This window comes from Netta rufina (assembly GCF_964035555.1).
Source record: "Netta rufina genome assembly, chromosome: 1".
NCBI classification, from domain to species: Eukaryota; Metazoa; Chordata; class Aves; order Anseriformes; family Anatidae; genus Netta; species Netta rufina.
In genome coordinates this window covers 95,480,990-95,507,244 of record NC_140123.1, presented here as the reverse complement: position 1 = coordinate 95,507,244, position 26,255 = coordinate 95,480,990, and the positions used below count along the sequence as shown (strand labels likewise).

Genomic DNA, 26,255 nt, shown 5'->3' with positions numbered 1-26,255 from the left:
TATGTCAGTCATTGATGCACCAAAGGAGCTCTCTGACTTCTGGAAATCCCGAAGTAAGAACCAAATTCTGCTTTTTCTACCTGAACAACACTCCTTTGGAGCAAAACTCAGACATACAGCAGCCTACCCTCAGTGCTTCAGCTGTGCCAGGTGCTGTTCCTCTGTGGCTTTATCTCTGTGCTGTTACTGGAGGAGATTAAGAGCTACCTCAGGAGCAGGTAGATTGAAGTGGTGCAAACCTAGCAACTGCAAGACTCCCACCCATGTTGGGGGATATTAGACCCACCACAACTCAAGCACAACATGCTTCAGGACAGCCAAAACCACCTGTTAGCCAGTCCAGCCACACTGCACAAAGGGGAATTGGGGCTCACCTATACCCACACATTCAGGCTTCCCCAGGTATGAGAGCTCTGCCTACGTCTGGGTGCTTCCAGTGCAAATTGTGAGTTGACAATTGGGTCATGCTCTATGATCCTCCCACCGGGCTATAATAACCCCCCTGTAATTGCAACACATTGTGTTCTTTTCTTGACAAAAAATGAAAATTAAGCTTCAACTCACATAAACCAATTGATTTCTGTCAGCAGGATTTGGACCACAACTATACTTAATGAAGCCCTGAGGCCAAATATCAAAGGCGAGGTGTAACTCTGTTCAAGCCAAGGGAATTAAACTGACATAGTATGAAGGGTTTTTTTTTTTTGTTTTGTTTTGTTTTTTTATCAGAAGCAGCCAGGGAGAGAGACAATATTAAGTCTTCTGAGGTTTAGATCAGTCTGTCTGTGGCTCATGACTTGTGCCAAGCATAGGTGTTTTTCTAACTGTATCTAGAAAGGGAATGGCCATTCCCACAGGCAGGGACCTCTTCAGAGAAGTACAATCATCTCCCATTGCAAATGTCTCCAATATTGACTTCAAAACATGTTATGTGCAATTTTCTGTTTTTCTGTTGATATTTTAGACTGGATTCACAAGAAAGGAAATCTCTGTATATCTGACCATCTCCTTCCTCTCTCCCTTGTTTCCTGAACACATTAGCCAACTTCTGCCAAATGCGACGTAAATGTATCAGACTCAAAGTAGCAGTCACAACTGTACTGTGAGTTCTGTTGGCTGTGCACTCAAAGTCCAGCTCTTTGACCATCCATACTGCCTTAGCCTTGGAGCATGCTCTTGGATCATGAGAGCACCTCCTTGAAAACGCTGAAGGAAACTTGTCAGAGGGGATTGCATTTCTGTCTGTTTCTTCCAACACATATTCCCTATCTCATCAGACAGCTCCACACCCAAGAGTGTCCCAGCCAGAGCAGCTCATGTCTTCCAACTCCTATCCATACAGCAAGGTAACCCCACCAGTGAATGACGGTGGGATGCATTGCATGCATGTCCATGACAGACAGGCTGACTTTATTGCCACGCCAGAAGCAGCATGCCTGACAAGAGGGATGTCCCACCTGGAGGGATGGTTCCCCATCTCCATGTGCACGGCAGCATGGAGCAGAGACAGCCCAATGGGCCAGCACTGCCAAAGGGCTCCCTCTGTCAGTGTGGCTCCAGCCCAAACAGGGCTCTTGCCCTTCAGCCTTATGGCCCCTGCTCTAACATCACAGAAAGAACAAGCCAGGGCACCAGCGCTATCCAGTTGTGAAGTTACAGGCAAGTAGTGAAGTAGTGAACTTACAGGCAAAGAAAAGGCAAATAGAAGCATGTGCCCTTCATAAGGGTGCCAAATATCCCCTGACCACACTGTTCCTCCTGTCCTAGCCCACCCTTCCCCTTCCACCTCCACAGCCCAGCCCACACTGCGCTTCTAGCAGCCCTTTAGGAGTTTCCCAGGACTCACATGGTGCTTTCCCACTCCTGACCCAGTGTCTGGCTAACCCAGCATCCAAGCACTCCTCAGAAACTGTTCCGAGCAGTGTGAGTCCTCTTGGGATGGCACAGTCCCTTCTGATCTCTCGCCAACATCCTCTGCAGGCCAGCCCACCCACACCCAAGCATCTTTGTCCATGCAAAGCTCATGTCATGGGAAGGGTACACAAAGTCATTGGCACTTCCTTGCTGCAAAGAGAGCTGGCTTCTTAAGGACTGAGATACAGGCTCTGGAAGCTGGCCCAGGCAGGGTGGTACAGACAGGCATGGCACCAGCCCCATGCTGAGAATGTCCCTCTGTCCTCTTCATAGTCATCATTGCCTGCCAAAGGTCAAAGGAGCCAAACCATCACTGCCAGCTCCTTCCAGAGCAGCCTCAGCAGGAGGGAGCTACTGAAATAGCATACCCAGTGCCCGTTGGATGTATCTGAAAGGGATACGGCGCTCTTCTGCCAATTCCTCCAGCCCAGCTCTAGCATCCTTGTGGAGAGGTAAAGCACTGGAAATGTAGCTGGCCCTGCCAGACTTGGGATAAGTACAGGTTTATGTAAAGAGGAAAAATAATCTTACATTAATAGTGCACTGCAAATACCTGCCTCCTGCCGCACACATGATGGTGCTAGAGCCCAACCCACTCCAGTGATCTCAAGGTTGGCATGTTGTAGTATGGTGCAGCACTGGAGATGGGGGAAAAGAGTTAAGGAACAGGAGAGTGGGTTTCAGAACACAGTAGCTTTGCAAGCAGCATTTCTTTCCAGTCCTCATTTATCTACAGGGCATCTGGGACAATCCAAAGGGGCTTCAAGGACACGCAGTATAGACACACACTGACTGTTTCAGGAGTCGCAGGGAAAACAAGAAAGACAACAAGTATCCATCAAAAGTAATGAGCAGTCATGAAAATGGGCAGGGAAGAAATCTCCAGGGAATGAAAGGGACAAACACCAGCTTATTGCTATTAGACACTAGAGAACAGACACTAAGTAGAGCCCACAGAACCACCCTGCACAGAGGAAATGTTTCAATCAGAGTTCAGCCAGCCACATCAAAGGACTACTGAAAGAGACCTGTGCGAAAGATGAATCCAGCACCTAAACTCTAAAGAAAAAGACACATGAGCAAATTTTGCAATCCCACTAGCTAAACTAGCTAATCCCACTAGGTTAAAAAAAAATAAAAAATGATTTGACACATTAGTTACATCTAGGGTGACAGTTTCAGGGAAGAGCAACATGATTTAACTTGAGAAAGGAGCAACTGCTAAAAAGTTAAAATCAAACTCAAGGAAAATAAAAGACTATAAAGCTTCGAGTTTTGCTTGAACGCAGCAGAAAGAAAACCACATTTTTAACTATTTATCTAATACCAACCACGATGCATCCATAGAAAACTATGCAGTCTGCTATTTAAAACAGAATACTGTAAATAGAATTACAATTGTATGTAGATATACTGTAATTTCTTATTTCTCTGTAGTACAGTTGCATCATCTAGTGGACAACACAGGGATTGCAGTAGTTTTACACAATTTAGATTGGGGTTCATTAAATATTGTTGCTTTCACTTAATATATAGGTCATTGCAGTGCTTTCTAGACCTTAATTCTGGAATTATAAATATTCTCTAAGACACTCAGAAGTGAATCTTAGAAATATATTTTTTCTTTCTGCTCCAATCTTCAAGAGACTGATTCCATGTAAGTTTTGTTATGGATAGGAATAAAATTGAGGTCTTTTAGTTGAGTTCAGTCCCTGAGCTTTTGCACTAGAATGAGACAAAATCATGAATTTCACATGGTTCAAAATCAATTGCTGGCTCAAACTCACAAAGAAAATAGATAATATTTGTGAATCTTATAACATCTATACTTCATATTTAATGCATAATGAAACATGACGTTTTGTTGGGACAATTTCATTCGATCTCAGTGTTTGTATCTGTAGTCACTGATGCACTGAGTGCAAACAATCACTTCAAATTATACCAAAGTGTGGCATTTGTACATGGGCACTCTACCTCTAGGTAGGCACAGGCTACATACCCTGGGAGACATCACTTCTAAAAGCTCTTTCTTTGGGAATGTCATCTTTGAAATGTTTTCACAGTGTACCTAAAAGCTTTAATTATCAGGGTATGAGAGTTGATACTCCCTTATCTTGTCCTGAATAGACAGGTCTAAAGGCACTTAGCAATGATGGATGAGCTCCACACATTACAGCTGAAGAAAACTGTAAACTAGAAGCCACTCTCTGTAGAAGATCAAAGAAAAATCCATGCCATATTTACATAAATTGACACAGGAAAGATACTATCATGAGGTTTCATGTTTATCATTTTTCAGTGACTTCAGACTGCACTGGATCAACTCCCCTTTCCCCCCGAGACAAAAAAAAAAAAAAAAAGCACTGTGCTATTCTGTCTCACACTCTTATCACAGGAAATAAAGCTTCTCTCATTACACCTACCTAAAAACCCAGTGTCTTCACTGCAGTCACTGAATGCAGTCCTATTTTAGCTCTCTTTGAGTAATACTGCACAAGCTGGAAGAGAATCTAACTCACTGCCATGGTCTATACTAGGTTTGTATGGCTAATGGTAAGAAGCTGGGGTTTATTCCTACTACTGCTGAGGTTTGCAGATATGATCAGAAAGGAAATTTATACGAAGAGGGAAATACACCATGTCTTTCCACACTGGGATCACAGCTAAAATCCTTTTTAAACTAACAGATAGCCAGAGCCAAACATTAACAGCAATTTAAGTCACTAAAGCTATATGATTAAGGTGTTTGAAGCTCAAAGGGGCTTTAGGTAGAGGCTGACAGTAAGCATTTTCACTCTTTAAAAACTTGATTCAGTGTTCTCTAAGAAAGCACCCCCAGTGCAGTTACTTCCTCCAGCACCTTAGCTCTTAGACCAGCTCAGGATGCTCCATTAGGCACATAGTTTTAGGTTTGATTGAAGAAAAAAAAGGATTTAAGCTTTTGCTGACTGTGCATGTATGTGTGTATTATATATGTATATACATATATATATATATATATGCTGATATGTTACCTATGCCAGTTATAAATGCGCTGCTTTTGATGCGTTACAAAAGCACTAGTTCCAAGGATTTTGTCTTTGACATTAAACACACATGGCTCTATTCAGAACACTTGGTACGGTGCTTAGGGTAAAGCTGGGGGCTTACTGCTGTGTTTACATCCAAGAGACAGACAAGCAACTCAGGCTGCCTGCTATCCTGCTCTGCCAGAACCCCTTCCTACAGTCCCTCAGGGAGCGCAGGAGTTAGAGGTAGAACCCGTATTCAGACCAGGTGGTATAAATGTGCACCTTATCCTGCAATACTGAAGCAAATAAACTTCCATCAAACTAGTATCCATTTTGCAAGGCGAGGAAAAAAAAAACAAACAAACAAACAAACAAAAAACTACTATTCAGTCTTCCAAACACAGAACTGGATGCTCGGCTGGGTTAAGTTAACAGGGCCCTACTGACTACCATGGGACTACATAGCTTCACTATAGCTAGAAAATACATCTTTTCTTAGAGAATTAAAAAGATCTTACTGAAAGAACCTAAGACAACCGGTTCAATGGTAATCATAAACACTGCAGGACATGTTCAAAGCATGTGTCTATCCGGCCTAATACTCTTTCCCTAGTGTCCTCCACTGCCTTAAAAGAGTAAGCACAAGTCACCCTGCCCTCTGTTGGGAAATGTAAAGCAACCACACTGTCAGCATCTCCACATGAGCGATCCAGAAAGCCTGAGAGTACAAGAGTCTCAGGGCACTCAGGTGAACTACATGGAAATAGCTTATTTTCTAAACCTAGGAAGAGGTTACAAGCATGGCACCTCAAAACCAAGGAGAACTTTTGTCTTCAGTGTCATGGAAACTGAGTAACAGCAGTTACTTTCTAATTCCCCCAATCTTTTGGGCCTCACCCGACATACCTCTCTAGTTAAGGAAAGATCCTTCTCAGAGCTCCAGTGTTTGGTAAATCATAAAGGAGAGGGGAAAAAAAATAAGGGAGACATGTTGAAGAGCCTCAACTTGCCTCAAAGCAATGGGACCAGATGGCTTGGGAACAGATGTCATCAACAAAATCAGAACATTAGTGAAATACGAGAATTTTTGGAGATGACAGATTGTTTTGGTTAGAAAACATATCACATGTTCACATAGCCTCATGCAGATTCTGGATAACTACACTTTAGGAACAGCAGTTCACATGGGTGAGGTATCAAAGTATTTCCTGTCCCAAATACATTAAAGCAGAAAAAAAAGGATGCAGGGAAAAATCTTGGAATACTCAAATCCAAATAAGTTTATTATACATTAACATTATTGTTCACAAGGTACCAAAGAAAATCAGAAGGTGCATTTGAGCTTTCATATTTCTTAGAAGTTTTCACTTGCTGCATTTTTATCTTTAAATAATATTAGCCAAAATATCTTTACTGCTGTATACAATTTCATTTATTAAAAATACATGGAGAGAATAGTTTTGTAGAGAAACAATATATTTACAAAAATAAACACTCTTTAAAAAAGACAATTCTTAAAAGAAGTCTGAAAATATTAATGAAAATTCTACAAAATGTGATTCCCCATACAATGGGAAATAATCACAACACAAGCACAATTATGAAGCTTATAAAGCTCAAACAAGAGTCCTGCTCAGAAATGCCCTCAATGAAGCCTCTCTCTTCTAAACTACATAGGGAGCCTGACCTCCCTTTTTAGTAGGACTCGTACTGAAAGGCAACTCACGAGACTATCCTCTTAAGGACAGTATAAAAGTATTTCTCGTTGCGATCACAAGAACTGAACAGAAACAGAACAAATTGCCTGGATGGTCTTCCAAATACGAAACAGTTTTAAAATGATGCATCCTTTCAGTACTCATTCCCAGCAGGAGGAGTTAGAACACAAACTAGTGAGTCTGAAAGAAGCTCTGAGAGTAAAGGAGGGAAATTTATATTTCCTTAAGTTCCAGAAACACAGGCTGAAACTGTAAGGGAAATGATTTGGTGTCAGCCACAAAAAGGCTGATGGTGATTGTGTTCTGGTCCACGTTTATTGCTCCAGCAATGAATTGACACTACATGAACTACTAATTTTTAGGCATATGTACAGACCTCAGGGAAAAAAAGAAAATGACTAGTACAGGACAAATAAAAGTAGCTCTGTCCTTTCCCTCTCTGTCAGTTGCCAGAACTCAAATACATGCTGAGGAATGTCTGCTTGACTCAATGATCCATGCCTTAGCCCCACAGGCAGCTGTAAAATCTAGAACTGCTGGAGCCCACAATCCCAAAGCTGCTCAAATTACCCGAGGCTGTTTCACTCATAACTACCATGATTTGGATGCAATGTGATGAAAGCTGCCTGTGGTCCTCCCTACCCTTTGGGCTAACCTTTTGTATTACTGAAGAATGTCAGCAAAGAACAAAATAAGCTTCTAGTGCCCATGTGACCCTATAAAGAAAACTGGGCATTTTCTGATGAATTTTTCCATTCTTCTTTGCTGCTCCGGTCCATTAAAACAGCTGAGCAAGGCACATCCATAGCAAATGAGATGCAATCAACCACAGCTATCACAGCTCCAGACGGGTCAAGTTGTTGCCGCGTTCAAGTTGCAAAGAATCTCTGCTGATTTTTGTAGTATCTTCAGATCTTCCAAGCGTAGTGCTTCTACCAAAGAAAGGTGTTTTTTGAGGTTCTCTTTGTCCCTTTTCAACTGGGAAATCTGGAATTTATACAAGTAGGGTGAAATTACTCAAAATTCACATTAGGACATGAACACAAAATTTGTGGAAAGCTCATCTGTAGTATTATGTCACACAGTATTTTATTATTTATTTTTTTTAATAAAAGGAAACAATCATCATGTGGATAGGAAGCAGAACAAAACCAAGGAGAGGATGGGAAGGGAAATTGTTTACCTGATATCAAGTTCCTAAGTCCATACTATCCTCAAGATGTAGCTCAAGACCAGATTCACCTCATCCTCAGTGCATGCATTTCCTTTGCAAAAGCATGGTTTTCAAAACCCTTTGCCATTACAGCCATCCAACTTCACATTAAATACATGTTGCTTGCCAAAAATCAGAAAGGAAGCAGAGATTCTTTTTCTAAGAGCGTAACAGTAACTTGGTCTTCAAGACCTCCCTCACAAATGGCTGGCTGACAAGGGTATTTAGCTTGGCTAGCTTTAATGAACATACTTTCTGCAGCAAATGTACTCACAGCAGGTCTGTAACATCTTATGTGTCTACTTTATTGGAGTCTACACTTCCTTTTAAGATGTAAATGAAACTTAAGAAATTCAATAAACACATTGATATTGTGGGCAGAGCAAGTTTAAATACTATTCACTTGTTTACAGGGCTTTGTATAAGCTTTGTTAACATGGTTCCTCCTGCTGCTGCAGCCACAAATGCTGCTGAGCAATTTATTTAGCAGTGTCAGTCACCCTGGGAACAAACACTACACCACACCAGTGAAGTCAATTCCCCCACCACCACACAACCCTAAAATTCTTAACCCTGAAAATCAGACTGCCATACATTTATGCAGGGAGAGAAAGGAATCTGGGCTACCTTGCTCTTCTAACCAAATTACCTGGAGAAGGACACGCTGTGTCTCCTCTGCTAAAAAATGGCATATTTTTGCTGTTATATTCAAAGCCTGCTGTTCGTTTCTGGCTGATATTACATCACCAAGCAGCACTCTCCTCCAGCAAGTACTAGAATCAAAATGTTTGAACAACACACAATCACTCACTGTATTAACAACTAAATATTAAACACGTGGTTATATTTATAGTAACATTGCAGGCATAAGGCAAATAGGGTTAACGTGCATAAAAAAGGCACAGAGTGCACAGATATGAGGATGATGAATCAAGCAAGAGAGAGGAGACATTTAATGGTCCAAAGCAGCAGTTCTACCCCTACCCTTTCAGCCAAAGCCAGTCTGTGCTTCTAGTCTTTACTGTTATGCCATGCTGCCACCAACTTCAGCAGCACCAGTAAGGACTAAAAGCTATTCAGTCAGGCAGATCTTATTAACATATTGACACATTTCATGTGCCTAAAACCAGTGTCATTGGGATTTATTTTTAGTTCTTATAATCAACTTATTCCACTCAGCAATCAATGTCTGAAGCATAAATAGCTGCCCAAATCAAAACTAAGAGATAGCCTTTTTGATAACCACTTTTTTTTTTTTTAATTTACTATTACAAGAAAAGTTCGGGTAACCATTTTGTATTAAACCTGTCTGAGGCATGCTTGCCATTTGGAACAAATGATCAAAACTTCATTGATAGTCATTGGAGATGACTTTCAGCATCTTAATTGACCTTAGAATATCAGAAGCAAGCATGCAAGGTCAATAGCATATAAGAGTTCCATCAAACCAACAGAAAAATTGTCTGCAGTCTGAAGCGTAAAGAAACCTCTGTTTTTTGAAATAGAAATGGAAAACAATGGAGGTGCGTCTAGTGTTTAATACAAGAAAGTAAAAGAGCAAAGCAAGAACTAGGCAATCTCTTCACATTATATACTTTTCTCTGCCTTTCTTCTCTTCCCCTCTCACCTGGAGTCAATCAGACAGACACAGAAGACCCAAACCAGTCCCCAGTGTCTCACACACAGGCAGCAAAGAACAAAGGGAAATGACGCATGCACATTATCTAAATACTCAAAAAGTACTGAAACTTACAATTCATCTGCTCCAAGACTTAACAACTTGAGGGCTGTAAGAAGTCTCCAAGATGGTCCATCCCATCCAAAGGTCAAGTTTCTAAAAAGACAGAAGTGCTGAGATACAGAAAGTATAAGTTGTCTTCTACAGCCCAGTAGTTTTCTTCCTGATAACTGTCAACAAGAGAAGATCTTCTCTTCAGAAGTAGAGGATTTCTTGACTAACCTTACTCTGCTGCTGTCCACAACTAGGAGACAGGCTGGACCTTGAAGCCTGATATTGGTTTTTACCAATTTACCACTTTTTACAATTTTTTTACAAAAATTTTTTTACAAAAATTTTTACAATTTACCACTTGTATGTTCTCTCACAAACAGCAAGCAAATCAGTTTGTTAGATAAAAATGATCTTACGGTGGACTTTGATAGCAGAAGCAAAATTTGACTCCCAGAAAAAAAAATACAAAAACACTCACATGGAAACAAAAAACTCCGGATACCTACTGTAAGAAATCATGATCCTTCAGAATAGAAAGTTTTGCATCTCTCTGCTTGTCCAGTGGTGGAAAATATTTGAGGAGAATATCTACAAAAACACATTTAAAATATTTATGTAACTAATATGAAGAAGAAACCACAACCCTCAATTCTGAAATGATATTTCAACTGTATTTGTCACGTAGCTAAAAGACGAAAGATGAAAACTGCTAAATTTGGGAGAATTTGAACATAATCAAAAACATATTTTGGAGGTGCTCACTACATCTTGAAAGCAATCAGCAACCTGCAGGATTTTATCCTTATAATGGAAATTCTGACTCAAATTGAAGTTATGAAAATCTTTCAGTAACTCCAGCTAGTGGGAATCAGAACTCCATTCTTGAAAACAATGATACAATCTAAGACATCCAGTTAGAAGCTCTATATAAATGGTGGTAAGAATCACAATTTTACAAAAGAAAGAGTTACCAAAACCACTTCCAATTCGAAAATGCCAATCTTTCAATTCTATGCAGTTCAAGGTGGTATCAACTCTGCCCCACTTCTTAGAAGTACACAGAAATATTTTGATGGCAATAAAATAGAAGACCACAATGCCTTAATATGCATTGTGCATATATGTATATGCAAGCACATGAACTTCACTATCCTTTAGTTGTTTCTAACCACATCTCCTGTTGAAGACAATGTTAGCTCAGACACTCTGCTCTCTACTCTTGTACCTTTTAGTATCAAGACAATTTATAAATCCAACCTGATGAGACATAAACAGTGCTGTGAGGGTTATTAATGGCAACAAATCCATATTCTAGTAGCAGTCGCTGATTGTCATGAGGTCCATAGCAGATAAATACTTCTTCATATTTTTTGCACTGTGAATTTGTCTGTATTTCATAACTTCTTGCCTGTTCATTAAATGCAGCCTTTACCTTTGAGAAATCAAAAAGTAAAAGTTTTAGTCTTGGCAGAAGATGGGGGAAAAGGAATCAAGCCTTGAATATTAAAATCCAACAGTACTGAATACTTCTCTAACACAGCAACAATAATAGAGTGCAAACAGATAAGCATTACAGATGTCTGAAAAGGCGACCCATTTGGACAATTTAACACTAGGATTACTCCAAATATACTAGTACAAAGAACAAACATCAAAACCTTAGTCTGCAGGATGTGCCTGCCATCCACTCTGTAGACTTATTACAGAAGCCCCCAAATAAAAGTGGCCACTGTCGTGGTTCCGCTCGAGTGGGCAGCCGAGCTCCACCACAGCCGCTCTCTCACTCCCCCTCCTCAAAGAGGAATGGGGAGAAAATATGTGAAAAGGGCTCAAGGATTGAGATAAGGACGAGAAAATCACGCAATAATTATTGTAACGGGCAAAACAGACTCGGCATAAGGAGATAGTAAGATTTATTGTCTACAACTAACAAGCGAGAGAAGTGAGAAAACAAGGGAAAAAAAAACAAAAGCACCTTCCCCCCATCCACCCTCTTCCACCTCCTCCCCCCGAGCGGCGCAGGGGAACGGGGAATGGGGGTTATGGTCAGTCTACAGCACTTCTTCTCTGCCGCTCCTTCTCGGTCACTCTCGTCCCCTGTGCTGTGGGGTCCCACCCACGGGATGCAGTCCTTGATGAACTGATCCGGCGTGGGCTTCCCACAGGCAGCAGCTCTTCCAGAACTGCTCCAGATATGGGTCCGTACCACGGGGTCCATCCCTCAGGAGAAAACTGCTCCAACCTGGCTCCCCTACGGGCAGCAGCTCCTGCCAGATCACCTGCTCCTGCGTGGGCTCCTCTCCACGGGCTACAGGTCCGGCCCAGAATCTGCTCCGGCAGGGGTCTTCCACAGGCGGCAGCCTCCGTCGGTGCAGGGCCACCTGCTCCACCGTGGTCTCCTCCACGGGCTGCAGCGTGGAACCCTGCTCCACCGTGGTACTCCATGGGCTGCAGGGGGACATCCTGCTTCACCATGGTCCTCACCACAGGCCGCAGGGGACTTCTGCTCCGGCGCCTGGAGCACCTCTCCCCCTCCTTCTACACTGACCTTGGCGCAAGGCTGTTCCTCACTCCTCTCACTCTCCCGGCTGCTGTGTGGCGCAGCGTTTTTTCCCTGTCTTAAATATGCTCTCACAGAGGCGAAAAACAACATCGCTTATTGGCTCGGATCTGGAAAACAATGGGGCCCTTCCCAAACATGGGGCAGCTTCTAGATCTTTCTCACAGAAACCACCCCTATGGCTCCCTGCTACCAAAACCTTGCCACGTAAACCCACTACAGCCACACACAGAGCTAACCACTTTTATGGTGTCCCAGAAATACGTTGGCACAGTCCCATCTCTGTCGCCAGGTGAAACTGCTCTGTACACTCTCCTAAGGCTAAAGGTGAAGTAACCCAAGGACTGTGTAACTCAAGATTTGTCTTAAGAGTTAAGCCTGTGGGAGAGCAAGGCAGGGTTATATTTACAAGTGGTTCCTCCCAATAGCTACCCTGGAAGCAAATCTCAGCCAGAAATAGAGAGCTCTCCCTGTACCTCTGCTTTACTGAGTAAGAGCCTCCAGGGTACATGTGAACCATGCGTGCTCAGACTGCAGGTGTCCTCCAGATAGATCACTTCCCCCCTATGAGATCTCTTGCTAACCTCCAGACACTCCTAATCCATCACATAAATGTATACTGCATTGGGATAGTACATTCATAAATCAAGAAATTAAGTGATCTATTCTTAGTCTCTTACCTGAACATTTGGACTGTGGTTTAGCAAATCTAAATATGGTGCCAATGCATAAACATCTGGCTCAAGAGAAAAACATTCCCTCTGGGAATGTTTCATGTATATTGTTCTGGTATTTATAGTGCACCAAGCCCACTCTAAGGCACTGTAGTTAAAAATAGTTCCTGTGTTCTCAGCAAATAAAGACTGCAGGGAAGAGAAAAAAGCCTTGGAAGACGTGTACAATTCATGAACCATTGTTCTCTGCTCCTCAGCCTTACTTCTTAAAGGTTCAGGAAGAAGGCTCACTACATCTTGCTCCAAACACACAGGGCAAGTGTATGACTTTGGTAAAACATCAAGATATGGCTTCCACAGAGATTTCTCACCAACATGCTTCTCTGCTATTAAAAATGTGCACAGTGCTATCAAAGGAGATACAGGAGGCTTCCATCTATTAAAAAAAAAAAAAAAAGGCAGATACACAGAGGTGAGATAGGAAATTGATGTAGTAGTATTTTGTCTATCTTTTAATTCTTTGAAATGTTATAAATAACTTCTATTTTAAAGTTCTTTGTAGTTAATTTCCTTTTGATGATTTCAAAGGGGCTTTTGACTTCATTTTATTGAGAAGCTATAAAAGTCAGTTTGTGGTAAAAAAATTCAGGTTCACCTCTTGTTGGTTTTTTTTAGCATAGATAACAAGTACTCATGAACCTATTACAGCAAGTCATGGACCTAGGAGGGCCACAAGGATGATCAAGGGGCTGAAGCACCTCTCCTGTAAAGACAGGCTAAGGGAGCTGGGGTTGTTCAGCCTGGAGAAGAGAAAGCTCAGGGGAGACCTCAGAGCAGCCTTCTAGTACCTAAAGGGAGCCTACAGGAAAGCTGGGGAAGGACTCTTTTGTCAGGGAGTGCAATAATAGGACAAGGAGTAATGGTTTTAAACTAAGAAAGAGTAGATTTAGATAAGATACAAGAAAGAAGTTCTTTACTCATAGGGTAAAGAACTGCCACAGGCACAAGTTGCCCAGAGAAGCTGTGGATGCCCCATCCCTCAAAGTGTTCAAGTCCAGGCTGGATGGAGCCTTAGGCAACCTAGTCTAGTGGGTGGTGTCCCTGCCCATGGTAGGGGGACTGGAACTGGGTGGTCTTTAAGGTCCCTTCCAACCCAAACCATGCCGTGATTCTATGATTCAACTCAACATCCAGCACAGGCCTTTGTCCTGAACTTTCTAAAAGGCCTGAACTTTCTAAAAGTTCAGGTGATTGCTTTGCTGCCTCATGTTATTTGCCTTCTTCTATTGAAGCATACTTGCAAATTTGTAAGAAACCATTCATAACTGGCATTTATGTCCAAGATGTCTCTAGTAGCAGGTCAAGTTCAAACCTCTACCATACCTCCAACTCCGCCTAGCTGATTATCTGAGTATTCCACATGCAGGAGAGTATATAAAAAATACAAGTTAGGATACACAGTTCAAAATTCTACCACCACTTAAGATGATTCATCTACTATTGAGCAACCCACAGGAAGGGTCAGCTGAGAAAGTTGTTTTCCTTTATTGCCACATGTCACTTTTCACTTACTTGATAATGTATTCTCCTAAACAGCTGCTAAGGACAGTGTCCGTGGTGAGTAAGCATTTTTCAGGCAATGAAATAACCAGTTCCCCTGCCTTTGAGGGAAAAAAAAAAGTAAAGGTCAAGTGTAAATGACTCATGTACTATGTGATTCATGAAGAGAGAGCCAAGAGAACCCTAATGACAGGAAGCAATCAGACGTGATGTTGAATTTAATGGAAACTAACATGGCTTTAAGACGGTCACTATCCAGGGAAGGAAGGACCTGCAACCAGTAGGAACTGTCACCTGCAGAAACTCACCTGTTCACAAGAGATTTTGGTGCCTGGCTCCTCAGCATCACTACCTTCTGTACTATGATATATTTTATAACTGGTCTCACAAACACTTGCTCTTCTATCAACAGAGCAGCATGGAGTAGGGATGTTTAAGGTCATGTTTACCCTGACGTTGTTCAAGCTGCCATGTGTGTAAATTAGCTTTCACCCCTAGCTTGAGAGGTACATGTCCATCCCTGTAGGGAGAGGACATAAATCAAGCCAATACTCTCCTCTTCCCATTTCTCTCCTGCATTTCCCTATCCTGTTCAAGTATAGCCGAGCATAGCTCTCATTTCATTAACTGCAGACTCCCAGCTCTGTGGATGATTCAAGCCTCTGGCTTCAACTGCTGGCTCTGGCCCTGAGAACATACACTGAGCCAGCATGAGAACCTACACTGTTCTCTACGCAGACTCTCCACTGCATCTCCTTCCTATCTCTTGCCATATTCTGTTTCACAAAAGGCTCTGGGTCTAATTTCCCAATATTTGATATGCTATTCTTATGCCAGTTAAGAAACTTCTCCTAAAATATTTTCTGAGAGGCACTCTGCAATTGGAGATCAGTCTTGCTATGCCAGTATCTGAAGGTCAAGGTATTTTTTCTATTATACCCCTTTTCTGCTGGGAATGTTTACGAAATTACATTTTTATTACTTGATTATCGACAAAGAAGAGGGCCATTGAAGGGCGGTTAAAGCTGTGGTTTAACATTATGGTTAAGATAATCTAACACCAAATGTTGCTTAAAAGTCTTGACCCCTTCCTTCCATCTCCCTCCCTGACGTGCTATTGCTCCCTTTGTACCACCTGGTCTAACCAAGGTGTGCCATTTCCAGGAGCAAATCTATCAAAGGTAAGGGAGAGTCTTCTCCTGGTTTAGCTTCCTGAGGCAATTTACCCTAAGAGCAAGGAAACTGCTAGAAGCCAGTGGCTGAGGAAAAATGCACAAAGCAAGAAATGGGCCTGCTCCTTCTGTTTTCAGTTAGCCACTGACTGCCTTAAATTGAAATGTAAGACTGCATACTAAATTGCTGTAAATGAGTATAGTAATGCCCTCATCCAATGAATCCTCAGAGTATATACAATATAATTTTGCAGATATGACAACATTACAATTTCTAGTATTAGGCTAGAAATTACATTCACAATGAGGACTGCAAACACCTCATCCAGAATTTTGAGTTTCCTTGTTGCAAAAGTCACATTCTGTGATTCAATGATTATAATTTAACGAACCTAGAGGTTCGTTTAGAGGAGCTGCTGCATTACAATCAACATTACTAACCTGAAGAGCTTTTGTTGTCATCAGTCCTCTTCCTGTATCTGAAGCAGAAACAAAGAGAATGTTTATAGTAAAATACAAGAGACTATGCTAAGCTGCAATAAATTTACAGGCCAACATGGAATAAGTCTGAAAGAACATATATCTGTCTGAAAAATCATAAGAGCCAATTATGAATTATTCTAAATACACACCACATTTCTTTTTCTCTTTTTACTCTATTTCCCTTTTTACTTTTCTACTATTTTTCAGGACCTGGAGAAAGCCCTTTCCCTGCAACAGTTGTCCAGTTCTAGCAATTACTCGATTCCTTTTTCCCAATTTTTAATTTAAGCACATCTTTCATCACTGGCTCCTGGCCTTGTTTTCAAAGTTTTAACTTCACTTTACAATTTCTATTTGCAACATTTTTCTCTGATTCATACTACCTTCTCTACTCTCTCTTCAATATTGCAAAAGTTTTTGAAACACTATCTAATTGAAGAGAAAAAATATGGGTAGATATCTTTACTGTAAACAGTAGTATATGACTCTGACCTCTAAAATCATTTACTTATCTGTATCACTAGAACTGCTGAACTAGCACAGGAAAATAAAAGGTAAAGAAATGATACCAAGGTTAGATTCCGATACTGGAAGCACTTGAGATGATACTTTCTTATTGAAAACTGTACTATTAACACTTAAAATCTCAATTTCTACAAGGAATTTGGCATAGGTTTACATGTTTTACAGCATACCTGATAACTCTCATAACAGAGTTTTACACAAAAGTATCTCCATATAAGCAACAGTTTACAGTATTTCAGGCCTCCACAAGTATTTGTTCATGTTAAAATGCCATTAACATGCACTTACCAAAAGTCCTTAAAAGACTAATGGTAACTGTCTTTTTTTTTTTTTTTTTGCTAATATGTGTGATTCAAAGTCAAAGTAGGAATACAACATTCTTAATCAAAAATATGTACCACCAATAAATAATTAGAACATTACCCTGGAATTGTGCTGGTCTTAAATTACTGTCTTCAAACCCTCTGTCTTTCAGCCACTTCTTAAGTTTAATATATTCCAGTTTGTGACTGCAGTTGACTGAAAATGAAAGAGAGGTTTAATGCTGTAAAATAGTGCTCTATTGTAAAACAAAACAAATACAAAAATTTGACTGTGTGTTCAGAAAAAAAATATATATATTTTGAACTTCTTAGTACAGCGTAACAGAATAGCAAGAAAGGCTCTCCTTGAACTAGCTTACTAAATTCTGGGCCTCTGGGCACTGGGAGCTCTCAGAAGTGTAGGAGTTATTCAGCAAGTTCAAGGGACAAAGAATTTAAGAATAACATGATACCTCCCAACAGCCACAAAGTAGAGCTCACAGTATTCTGACTGGGAATTAAATGTTAGAATATTTGTATAGGAAAATAAAAAAGTAAATAAATAAATCTGAATGTTATTTGTAAAATATGAAAATGTTTGAGAAATGTGCACCATAAAATGATACCTAGATTAAAAACTATTTAGCAGTACGTCCAGGGATAGTACCTCCATGCATGAAACTCTGCAAGCGTTTTCTTCTTCTTTTTCGACCTGTCCGGCCTCTGTTTCTCTTCATATTAAGAAACAGATCTCACCTTTTTTAGACAGCCTGAATTTAGGAAAAAAGAGAAAAAAATATATTTAATGACCACTTCAAATGTTGCATGTTTCTTTCATTTCAATAAGAGAAATCAGAGCACGGCCTGCTTAACACACCGGCTCTTTAAATTTAAGCAAATATGCTACAAGCAAACCCATAAACGAGGGTGAGTGATGGAGTGAGAGAAGATGGGAAGCCTTTATCTCCAGCATCATCTTGGCCAAGGCATGGCCGTAACCGGCTAAAGGAAATGAGACGCGGGTGCTTACGTGCACAGAACTGAAACAGTTTCCGAAGAGCAAATATATTAAGAGTTATGGAAAATCAACAGCCAAAAACGGCTGCCCCAGGCACCCACCCAGCTGCCTCCAGCCCACCTGCAATGAGGGGTAAAGCTGCCAGCGACCCCTTCCCCGTCCTGCCCACCGCGGCCCTGCCCGCCGCGGGAGGCGGAGCCCCGGCCGCCATTTTAGGTCCGTGCGCCTGCCCCTGGGGAGCGTGGTCTGTGGCGGGCCGCCAGGTCAACCTCTGCAGCGCGGTGCTCGGGGGCCAGGGGCAGGCACGCAGAGCCAGAGGTGGGTCGCGGAGCGCTGGCCGCCCCTCGGGTCTGTCCGCAGGGCTCGTCCCGCGGCAGCATGGAGTCTTGGGGACTTGGGTTGGGTCTTGGCTTGTGGGATGCCTTCTGTTTTTATTTTAGGGCGAAAAAGGGGCGCTGGGGAGGTGGTGGGCGGCCAGCGGGACCTCGGTGTTGAAGCGGGAGGTAAGGCTGGGCATGAGTCGTCCGGCATCTCCGGCGTGATGTGGGTGATTTTTGGGAGCTGGTGAGGGTTTCGTCCTGCTAGGTGCCTTCTCGTGGTTACTTGCAAGCTCCTTTTGGAAGGGAATAGCAGTTAAAAGTGGACAAAAACTGCTTTTGGAACTTCTTTATATGGGTATAATGCAGGTTTTAATGCACTGCATCCACAAAAAGAGCAGTTTTTTGCAGTGGACTTTATGTCCAAAGCTGTCTGATGTGTTAAATGGAAGAAAAGTTGTGTGAGGGCAACACATGGTCCTGTGTGTATCCCTCTGAAAACACCAGAACTAGTTCTGCTCCGCACTTCAGGATCAAGCTGCTCCTCTCCTATTTTTCAACCCTGTTTTTCCAGTTTTGACTTCATCAGTGCTTGACCTGAACCAGCTGAATGTCCTGAAAAAAAGGGGAATGGTCATCCTGTAAGGACCATTACAGTCCAAAAGACTGTAATCCTATCAAAAGTTACGTTAGTGATGCAGACCAGTGACTTTTAAAGTCCAACCAGTTACAGAGTTCAAACTTTTTAACAGCAAATATATTTCTTTGCTAATACTCCACACTACTTCACTAAATTAATGTACAGTTGTAGGTTTACATAATTCAAAGAGATATTCTAAATTGGATTTTTAAGAAAAAAAAAATACTTTAATCCTTTTTTAGATATCCGTTCTGTCCATCAGAGTGTGAAACTTTTCTTGTTTACCATTTGCAGTTACTGTCACTTTGGTGTACGTTCAGAGGGGACAATGTCCAGCGTGCCCGTGGCTGTGGTGACCGGCTCCAACAAGGGGATCGGCTTCGAAATCGTGCGGGCTTTGTGCAAGCGGTTCCCAGGGGATGTGTACCTCACAGCACGGGACCCCGGACGTGGCCAGGAAGCAGTGGCGAAGCTCCAGGAGGAAGGGCTGCATCCTCTTTTCCACCAGCTGGATATTGATGATCCGCAGAGTATCAGAGCTCTGCGGGACTTCCTAAAGCAGAAATACGGAGGTCTGAATGTGCTGGTGAACAATGCAGCGATAGCTTTCAAAGGTAGGAAGCAGACTGGGTTAGTCATATGTGGTATAAAGTTACATGAAGAAGGTTGGTATATGCATCAAGGATTTTGTAAAGCTGCTTTTATGGGATTTTGGTGCCAACACCGTACTGCTTTTTTTGGCTGGGCAAGCTGCCTGCTATCTCAAGTATGATGAGAGGGTGATGTGAAACAGCTCTTCTGTGAGCACCTGATGGGTTAACTGTGTATGTAAAGATGCCTCCCTGGAGTATTTTATTTGCATCGTGTGCAGAGCATGCAAATACTCAAGATGCACAGTGCACATGAGCAAAGGGATTTGTTGCCTTGGTGCACATGAGTTTCATCAGACCTCTGGCAGCCCATTGTAGGTATGAATGTTGGCCACATTCCTCTGGGATCTGAGTTTTCTGTGTTTTGTGAGCCCTGTACTTCGCTCTGTGCATTATCTGCTCAGGAGTTCAGTTGATAAAAAGAACCTTCAACTCTGCGTGTTCCTGTCACCTTTACTTCTCATTAACTTTCTCAGATTATTCAATTGTCTATAGGACAGTTAATCTAAATCTTGCTGTGCTGAGCAAGAATTTAAACTTTTCATCTCCTAGTAGATAGAAGGGCAGTGAAAGTGAGGAAGGCACCACAGTTAAAAGGTAGAAGAGTGCATTCTACTTGTAGATGTTTATAAAAACAAATTGAGAATCATGTTAGCTTCAGATGAAGCAAATTGCAAGCGTGACTACTAGTTCATTTCCTTGCCGGTAAAAGCTTGCTCTTCTGTTTTGTTTTTTAATCTATCGTCTGTTGGGTTTTGTTTTTTTTTTAATCTCTTTGCCTGATCTGTAATTAGGACATTAACAGTTCAAGCATAGCATAAGCATTGTTTCGTCCGCTCACAATATGGGTTAAGGCAGCCTGTCAGGTAGTATGGACCAAACCACACTTGCTGCTGAAGATGGAGCTTCTTACATAGTGGGAATGTAGCAAGAGTGTTCTGAAGTCAAGTCACTGTTTACGTTTTGCTTGGTACTCTGCAGGAAGATTGTTCGTGTTAATGATCAGCTCAATAAGGGGCAACTCTTAATATAATTCAAGTGCATCCTGAAGTGTGGACAAATAGAGCCGTGCTAAAACCTAACAGCAATGGTTAAATGATTGCATCTCTGTCCAAGGTTATTGCACAAAAAGCCTGCAGGTCTCCAGGGCAGCATTTCTTCAGTTCATAATCAGGGCCCTAGCTCAACCTGCAAGTGACAACACGTTTGAGCTAGACTAGACCATGACTGCCATAGTTGAGGTGCAGTGTGTGTTTCCCCTTGCTGACTTTGCTGCAACCATAGCCTTCACCAGGATGGATACTGGGGCAGCTGAAACAAAAAAAAATAATCCAGAAATCACTCTAGCTAGATTGGCTAGGGCTCATCTGTGGGAGATCTCAGATATATTATTGTATAGACACTGGACAGATAAATCACAGAATTGTTTAGATTGGAAACAACTCTATAAAGAGCATGAAGTCCAACCATCAACCTAACACTACCAACTCTTCCACTAAGCCATATCCCTAAAGCACCACATCCACAAATAGGTGAAAATAGCGTGAGCAGTGAGGTTTCTGTTAATTCCTTTACAACAACATAGATTTTTCTATTCATAAATTGCTTCCAGGCGCTTAGAACTTGACTAGTCATGCTGACAATGCACCATGAGTCAGCAGCAGGTCGTGTGATGGGTTCCTCTATCACAGTTCTTATCTGTAACTGCTATTGTGTAAGGATCTAACAGAGGTTAGAGAGTTACACCTAAGCATAATAACTTGCTCTGATCCTTATCTCATATTTTGGCTTTAATTCTTGCTTTCTTGGTTTTTGCTGCCATCCCAGAATTTATGGATTCCTTTCTTTATTGTAGTACTGTGTGTTATTGCAGTCTGTCAAAGATTAGATTTGTCATTATACTGAATTCATTGTTCACTTTTTGTGCTGTGCTACATGTAGTCCAGCAAAGTCCTTAGTCCACCAAAAATGTCCCTGTATGAAAAGACTGTGTACTCATGACTTGTTTTCTGGATGAGTTTGTGTGTCATTCTAGTAACATTTGTTAAGTCAGGGGAGGGCGTATCAATGGGATGTTACAAGACAATATTTTGTTTGACAAATGGGTGGATTTCTGAGAGCGGGGGATTCTTGGCTTGCGTGGATTTTTATCTTTTTCTCCTGTTGTCACCGCTTTTGCAATAGGCTATGGTCCGGCTTTTATCTCTGTTCTAAATGCAACCAAGTGATCTGCTTGAGACTGACTTATTTACAGTTATTTAAGCAGAGTTTTGCAATAAAACCATACCTATGTTAACCAGCAAGTGATCTGTTACTGCTTCTCTGAGTTTACGTAGGTCTGGGCTATGGAGACCAAGCGAAGACCTACCCATTCTGTGTAGGTGGCCTTTATCACTGCAGAGATTGAGCCTGTAGCAGATGAGGAAGAATGCTGTCTCTTTAACTTATTTCCCCTCAAGCTGGAGGATGCACAGCATATGGCTTATTGCTGAGCCAAATTGTCAGCTGATGGCACATCCTACCCCACTTTTGGTGGTGGCAAGCTGTCAATTCTGTCTGAGATCACAGCCTTAAGCAGTCCGTGGAACTGCACCGTACGATTACCTAAATCAGTTCCTTGCTCTTTCCTAGCTGCTGTTTCCTACTGTTGTGCTTGTGTCAGCACTGATCTGTCAGTTTAGGGAAATGATTTATCACACTGGTATTTATCCGTAGGCTTTTTTGGACTGCAGCAAATGTTATCCCTCACCCTTTACAGAATGTTTTACAGTGTTTATTGCAATTCTGTACTGCTCTGACTCCCAAGTCCTGTCTGAGAACCCAAAAAGACAAGGCAAGAAATGGGTCAGGATATGGAAGCATTTGTCTGCTCTGGTTTTGGATCTTAATGCCAGAGGAGTAGTCAGACTTCTGCATCTTCAGTGTCAGTATCCTAGATTCAGGATCTTTTTTGCTCTCAATTTCCCCTCTTCCCATCCCCTCCCAAAATATGTCAGGATGCTGGCAAAGTGCTGCACTGTGTATTTAAGAGGAGAGGGCACCTCCAAGTTTGCTTGGATGTGGTAGTCACAGCCCATACACTGAGAACTAGATGTGAGCAGGTAGGTCATTGGACAATGATAAGATAAACTTGTTTGTTTTTGTTAGTTGAATAACTTCCTTTCAAACAGTAACATAATTCTGTTTTGTTTTGTTTTTTCTTCCCTTGCAACTGCCTTTTACAAAAAGTTAATGACCAAACTCCGTTTGCGGTCCAAGCAGAGGTTACCCTGAAGACAAACTTTTTTGGAACCAGGAATACTTGCACAGAATTGTTGCCTATCATGAAGCCTTACGGTAAGTGTAACATAACAAGTAGAGAAATAGTTTTATGTGTTTTTTTGGTGCTCATTAACTGGCAAAATCCTGTCATGTCTCAAGCACACTGGATTGAAGTGGAATTTTCATGGCACCCTCAAGAAGAAATGAAGAATTCACACATGTTCTTTCCATGCTACTTGTCTACATAAATTATTCTTGCTTTAGAAGGGACATTTTGATGATACAGTTAGGATAAGGAAGCCACTAAAAATAGTGTTCCTGTTGGGTTTGATGCGATACACCTGTCCTTGCAACTGAAGAAACCTTCTCGATAGGCTGTTGGTCTGTCTCTGTGTAGATCACAGACTTTGCTATATTTGCAGGTGTTTAGTGATAAAGTTATAAATAGCACTCAACGATGCTTTACACTGCCGTAATTTGGTAGCAGGAGGAACTAGAGGAAAAACTTTACCAAAAATGGTAAATAGAATGGAGGAGACCAGGATAAAGGAAGACAGATGCATCAATAATAAATGGATGTTAGCAGCATGCAAAATAATCTGTACTCATCAGATGACTGTCCTGCACAGAATGCTCCTCTTGTCAAAACCTAGAGTGCTTGAATGCTGCTAATATGTCACAGATAATGTGAAAGGAGGGTATTTGGATCCGATTCCTACATCAAACTCTTGAAGTTCTTATGCTTGTTGTTGTTTATTTTTTTCCAATAGCAGTATTTTCAAACTTGTGATTGAGTGATATTTCCATAGATATTTGGATAAGTGCTTGATGCTAGAAGTGAAGTGTAGTCTATACTGACATCTAAGTACACCTACAATTTGCATGAGAAAAGGAGTAGATGAGATAAAAGTTGTGAACTCTGAGTCCACAGGGAGGAGGGAAAGGACACAAAGTGAATTTGAGTCAGTAGGTGGGGGAGAATAAAGAGCACCAAAATTGCAATTTAGTCCCCTGTACCAATGGCAAAGAACAAGTATTTTAATAAAGTCATTCACAAAAATGATTAATTTCTGTGGCTTTTAAGGTCTAAATCCTGCATTCATTCCTTAGTTCATTCTGTGCTGAAGAGCTAGGGGAGAAATAGCTTACTGCAGTTTTGCATGCTGGGATTTGTAGACCATCAGGTATTCCATAAACAAGCTGATGCTCTCAACCTAGGAACTAGGTTGTTTTTGCTGTATAATGCATTATTCTGGCATTTGGGGTATTTTCCTGTGGCACCTTCTTAAGGCTGTTGCAGAACTGAGAATGTTTTCCACCAGAATTTCAAGACTATTTAAAGTCTGGGTGCCCTTAGCTGAGAAAAACACTTACTGCTCTGACTGTGCCTACAGACTGTAACAGGCTGTATCCTGCAAGCCTACCTGAAGTTCAGTAGAGAGCTTTTGCAGTTTTGCACCTTAAATTATCCTTTGAGATGGAATTCACTAGAGGCGTTGAACACTGAGTAGACTGTGATTCTCAGAAGTTCTGCAAAATAGTCCACATAAAATATTTTACAGGTATTCACTTAAGTAGCAAACATACAACTGTAGAGCAAACTTACTTCAAGTTTGGGTTATTTTTAGTGTGCGTAAATGTAAATATTCTTTATTCTCTTTTTTTTCTCAGGTAGAGTGGTGAATGTCTCTAGCATGGCAAGTAGCTCGGCTCTGGGACGCTGCAGCCAAGAACTACAGAAGAAGTTTCGCAGCGACACAATCACCGAGGAAGAGTTGGTGGAGCTCATGACAAAATTTGTGGAAGATACCAAGAAAAATGTGCATGAGAAAGAGGGGTGGCCAAATACTGCCTATGGGGTGTCCAAAATTGGTGTCACAGTCTTGTCCAGGATTCAAGCCCGGATGTTTAATGAGAAAAGAAAAGGGGACCACATCCTTCTCAATGCCTGCTGCCCTGGGTGGGTGAGAACAGACATGGCAGGTCCTAAGGCCCCTAAATCACCAGAGGAAGGGGCTGAGACCCCAGTTTACTTAGCCCTTTTGCCTTCTGATGCTGATGGTCCTCATGGCCAGTTTGTTAGTGAGAAAACTGTTCAGACCTGGTGATTTTATGGTTAGTGGACCCATGCAAGTGGTAATATGGCTGTAGATCAGCCTGTGCCTTGGTAGTGACACCCCGAGCAGTCTCATCCTTTCCACAGCAGCATGAGGGTCCTTTGTCATTATGGTGGAGGTTACATTTCCAGTGTTTCTCTAACACTGTGTTTATGCTCAGAATCTTCCCAGCAGCATCCGTTCTGCTCACAGCACTGACTGGGCAGCCTGACCTCTGATTTGTGGGGTCTTCCAGCCCAGATCACATAAGGGCAACACCACGTTAACCTCCGCTGAGGTGCCTGACCTTGTTTACCAGAATTTGGTCTCCATTAAGTCACTGCCAGCCCTTCACTTCTCATACTACCCATGAGACAGCCATGGATCTCTGGCATGTGGCTCGGATGAGACAAATGCCTTACGCTTTCTTAGTGCAACAGATCTTTTTGGGTACCACAGGTTCTTGAGTTTGTATGTGATTTCTTAAAGGAGAATTAGGTGTGTTTTTATTTGTTTTTTTTTTTTTTTTCTCAGAGCTACAATCTAACCAGTTTTTAGGGGAAGCTAATCAGACTCAAGCAGAACCACCTGTATAAAAATTCCTTGTGACTACAAAATGGAATTAGGTGAAAATAAAAATTGCACTCATATACCATTAATTGGAAAACTTATCCAGTGGGCTTTATTAATGTGTACACCAATAAATGATTACTTACGGACTTCTATTATTGTGATACTAAAAATAGATGTTTGTTGAAAATACACTTTAATTTTTTGCATCCAGACCTGTAGCTGGAATGTGTGATGTTTGGAATATATGAAGAGAAAATAAACTACAGAACTATGATAGCAAACGTCTCCAGGACTTCCAGTTCATTTATTGTGCAGTCAGAAGTTTCCTTATTAAAAACCCAGATTAAGTGCACTCTGTGTGGTAGAGAAATTGAACTATGAATGTTATGTTACAGGGTAGGGCTGAAATACACATAATTATCAGAGTAAAAATTTTCTCTAAGCAAAATTTCAACTAGGGAAAGCAGTGACATGTAGAGTACCAATTTTTTGTGGGGTTTTAAATGTTGGTTGTTGCATCTCAAATGCTTAACCTTGAAAGGGTTGCCCCTGCACTTCAAGCTGGGAGGTGCAGGCATGTTGAAGCAGAAGTGTAGGGTGGGGTAGGGTGAGGTAGCTGGCTGCAGCAGGTAGGAGCAAGGTGGGTTTAGGTCACCCTCAGGCAATAACCGTGCAGCCTTCTCCATAATACCTGGTTTTGTGCAGCACAAAAGCCGTGGTGGGGGCTCCAAGGCCCTGTCCCATCTTTGCTGTGGGGCAAGATGCACACAGGACTCTGCTATGCAGGAGGAGGGTGCCACCCTCTTGCTGTGGGAAACTTAAAGGGATGGGGA

General features: G+C 41.7%; 2 protein-coding genes across 3 annotated transcripts; one reads left to right on the top strand and one right to left on the bottom strand.

The window, feature by feature from the left end:
• Nucleotides 1–6,739: 6,739 nt before the first annotated feature.
• Nucleotides 6,740–17,617, bottom strand: SETD4 (SET domain containing 4). Its single transcript, XM_084297088.1, has 10 exons — nucleotides 17,535–17,617; nucleotides 16,989–17,084; nucleotides 15,995–16,036; nucleotides 14,398–14,482; nucleotides 12,832–13,261; nucleotides 10,849–11,023; nucleotides 10,098–10,179; nucleotides 9,613–9,693; nucleotides 8,509–8,632; nucleotides 6,740–7,633 (listed from the first exon to the last, which is right to left on the bottom strand). Exons 1-10 carry the CDS (start codon nucleotides 17,602–17,604, stop codon nucleotides 7,499–7,501), a joined length of 1,320 nt encoding a protein of 439 aa, XP_084153214.1. The 5' UTR covers nucleotides 17,605–17,617; the 3' UTR covers nucleotides 6,740–7,498.
• A 520-nt stretch (nucleotides 17,618–18,137) lies between these two features.
• On the top strand, nucleotides 18,138–25,666 carry LOC311210107 (carbonyl reductase [NADPH] 1-like). 2 transcript variants are annotated; one of them, XM_084287892.1, is made up of 4 exons: nucleotides 18,138–18,203; nucleotides 19,137–19,456; nucleotides 22,721–22,828; nucleotides 24,425–25,666. In XM_084287892.1, exons 2-4 carry the CDS (start codon nucleotides 19,171–19,173, stop codon nucleotides 24,859–24,861), a joined length of 831 nt encoding a protein of 276 aa, XP_084144018.1. In that variant the 5' UTR covers nucleotides 18,138–18,203; nucleotides 19,137–19,170; the 3' UTR covers nucleotides 24,862–25,666. The 2 variants fall into 2 exon arrangements, with proteins under 2 accessions (XP_084144018.1, XP_084144019.1); XM_084287893.1 differs by lacking the exon at nucleotides 18,138–18,203 and adding an exon at nucleotides 18,361–18,388.
• Nucleotides 25,667–26,255: the final 589 nt, after the last annotated feature.

Bases quoted from the DNA above. Each gene is read 5' to 3' on its own strand.
- SETD4 (XM_084297088.1), bottom strand. From the start codon at position 17,604: ATGAAGAGAAACAGAGGCCGGACAGGTCGAAAAAGAAGAAGAAAACGC. The intron at 11,024-12,831 runs GTAAGAGACTAA...GATTTCTCAAAG, and splicing joins ACCACAGTCCAAATGTTCAG to GTAAAGGCTGCATTTAATGA. The intron at 9,694-10,097 runs GTAGGTATCCGG...CTGTCTTTTTAG, and splicing joins AAGGATCATGATTTCTTACA to AAACTTGACCTTTGGATGGG.
- LOC311210107 (XM_084287892.1), top strand. From the start codon at position 19,171: ATGTCCAGCGTGCCCGTGGCTGTGGTGACCGGCTCCAACAAGGGGATC. The intron at 19,457-22,720 runs GTAGGAAGCAGA...TTTTACAAAAAG, and splicing joins TGCAGCGATAGCTTTCAAAG to TTAATGACCAAACTCCGTTT. The intron at 22,829-24,424 runs GTAAGTGTAACA...TTTTTTTCTCAG, and splicing joins GCCTATCATGAAGCCTTACG to GTAGAGTGGTGAATGTCTCT.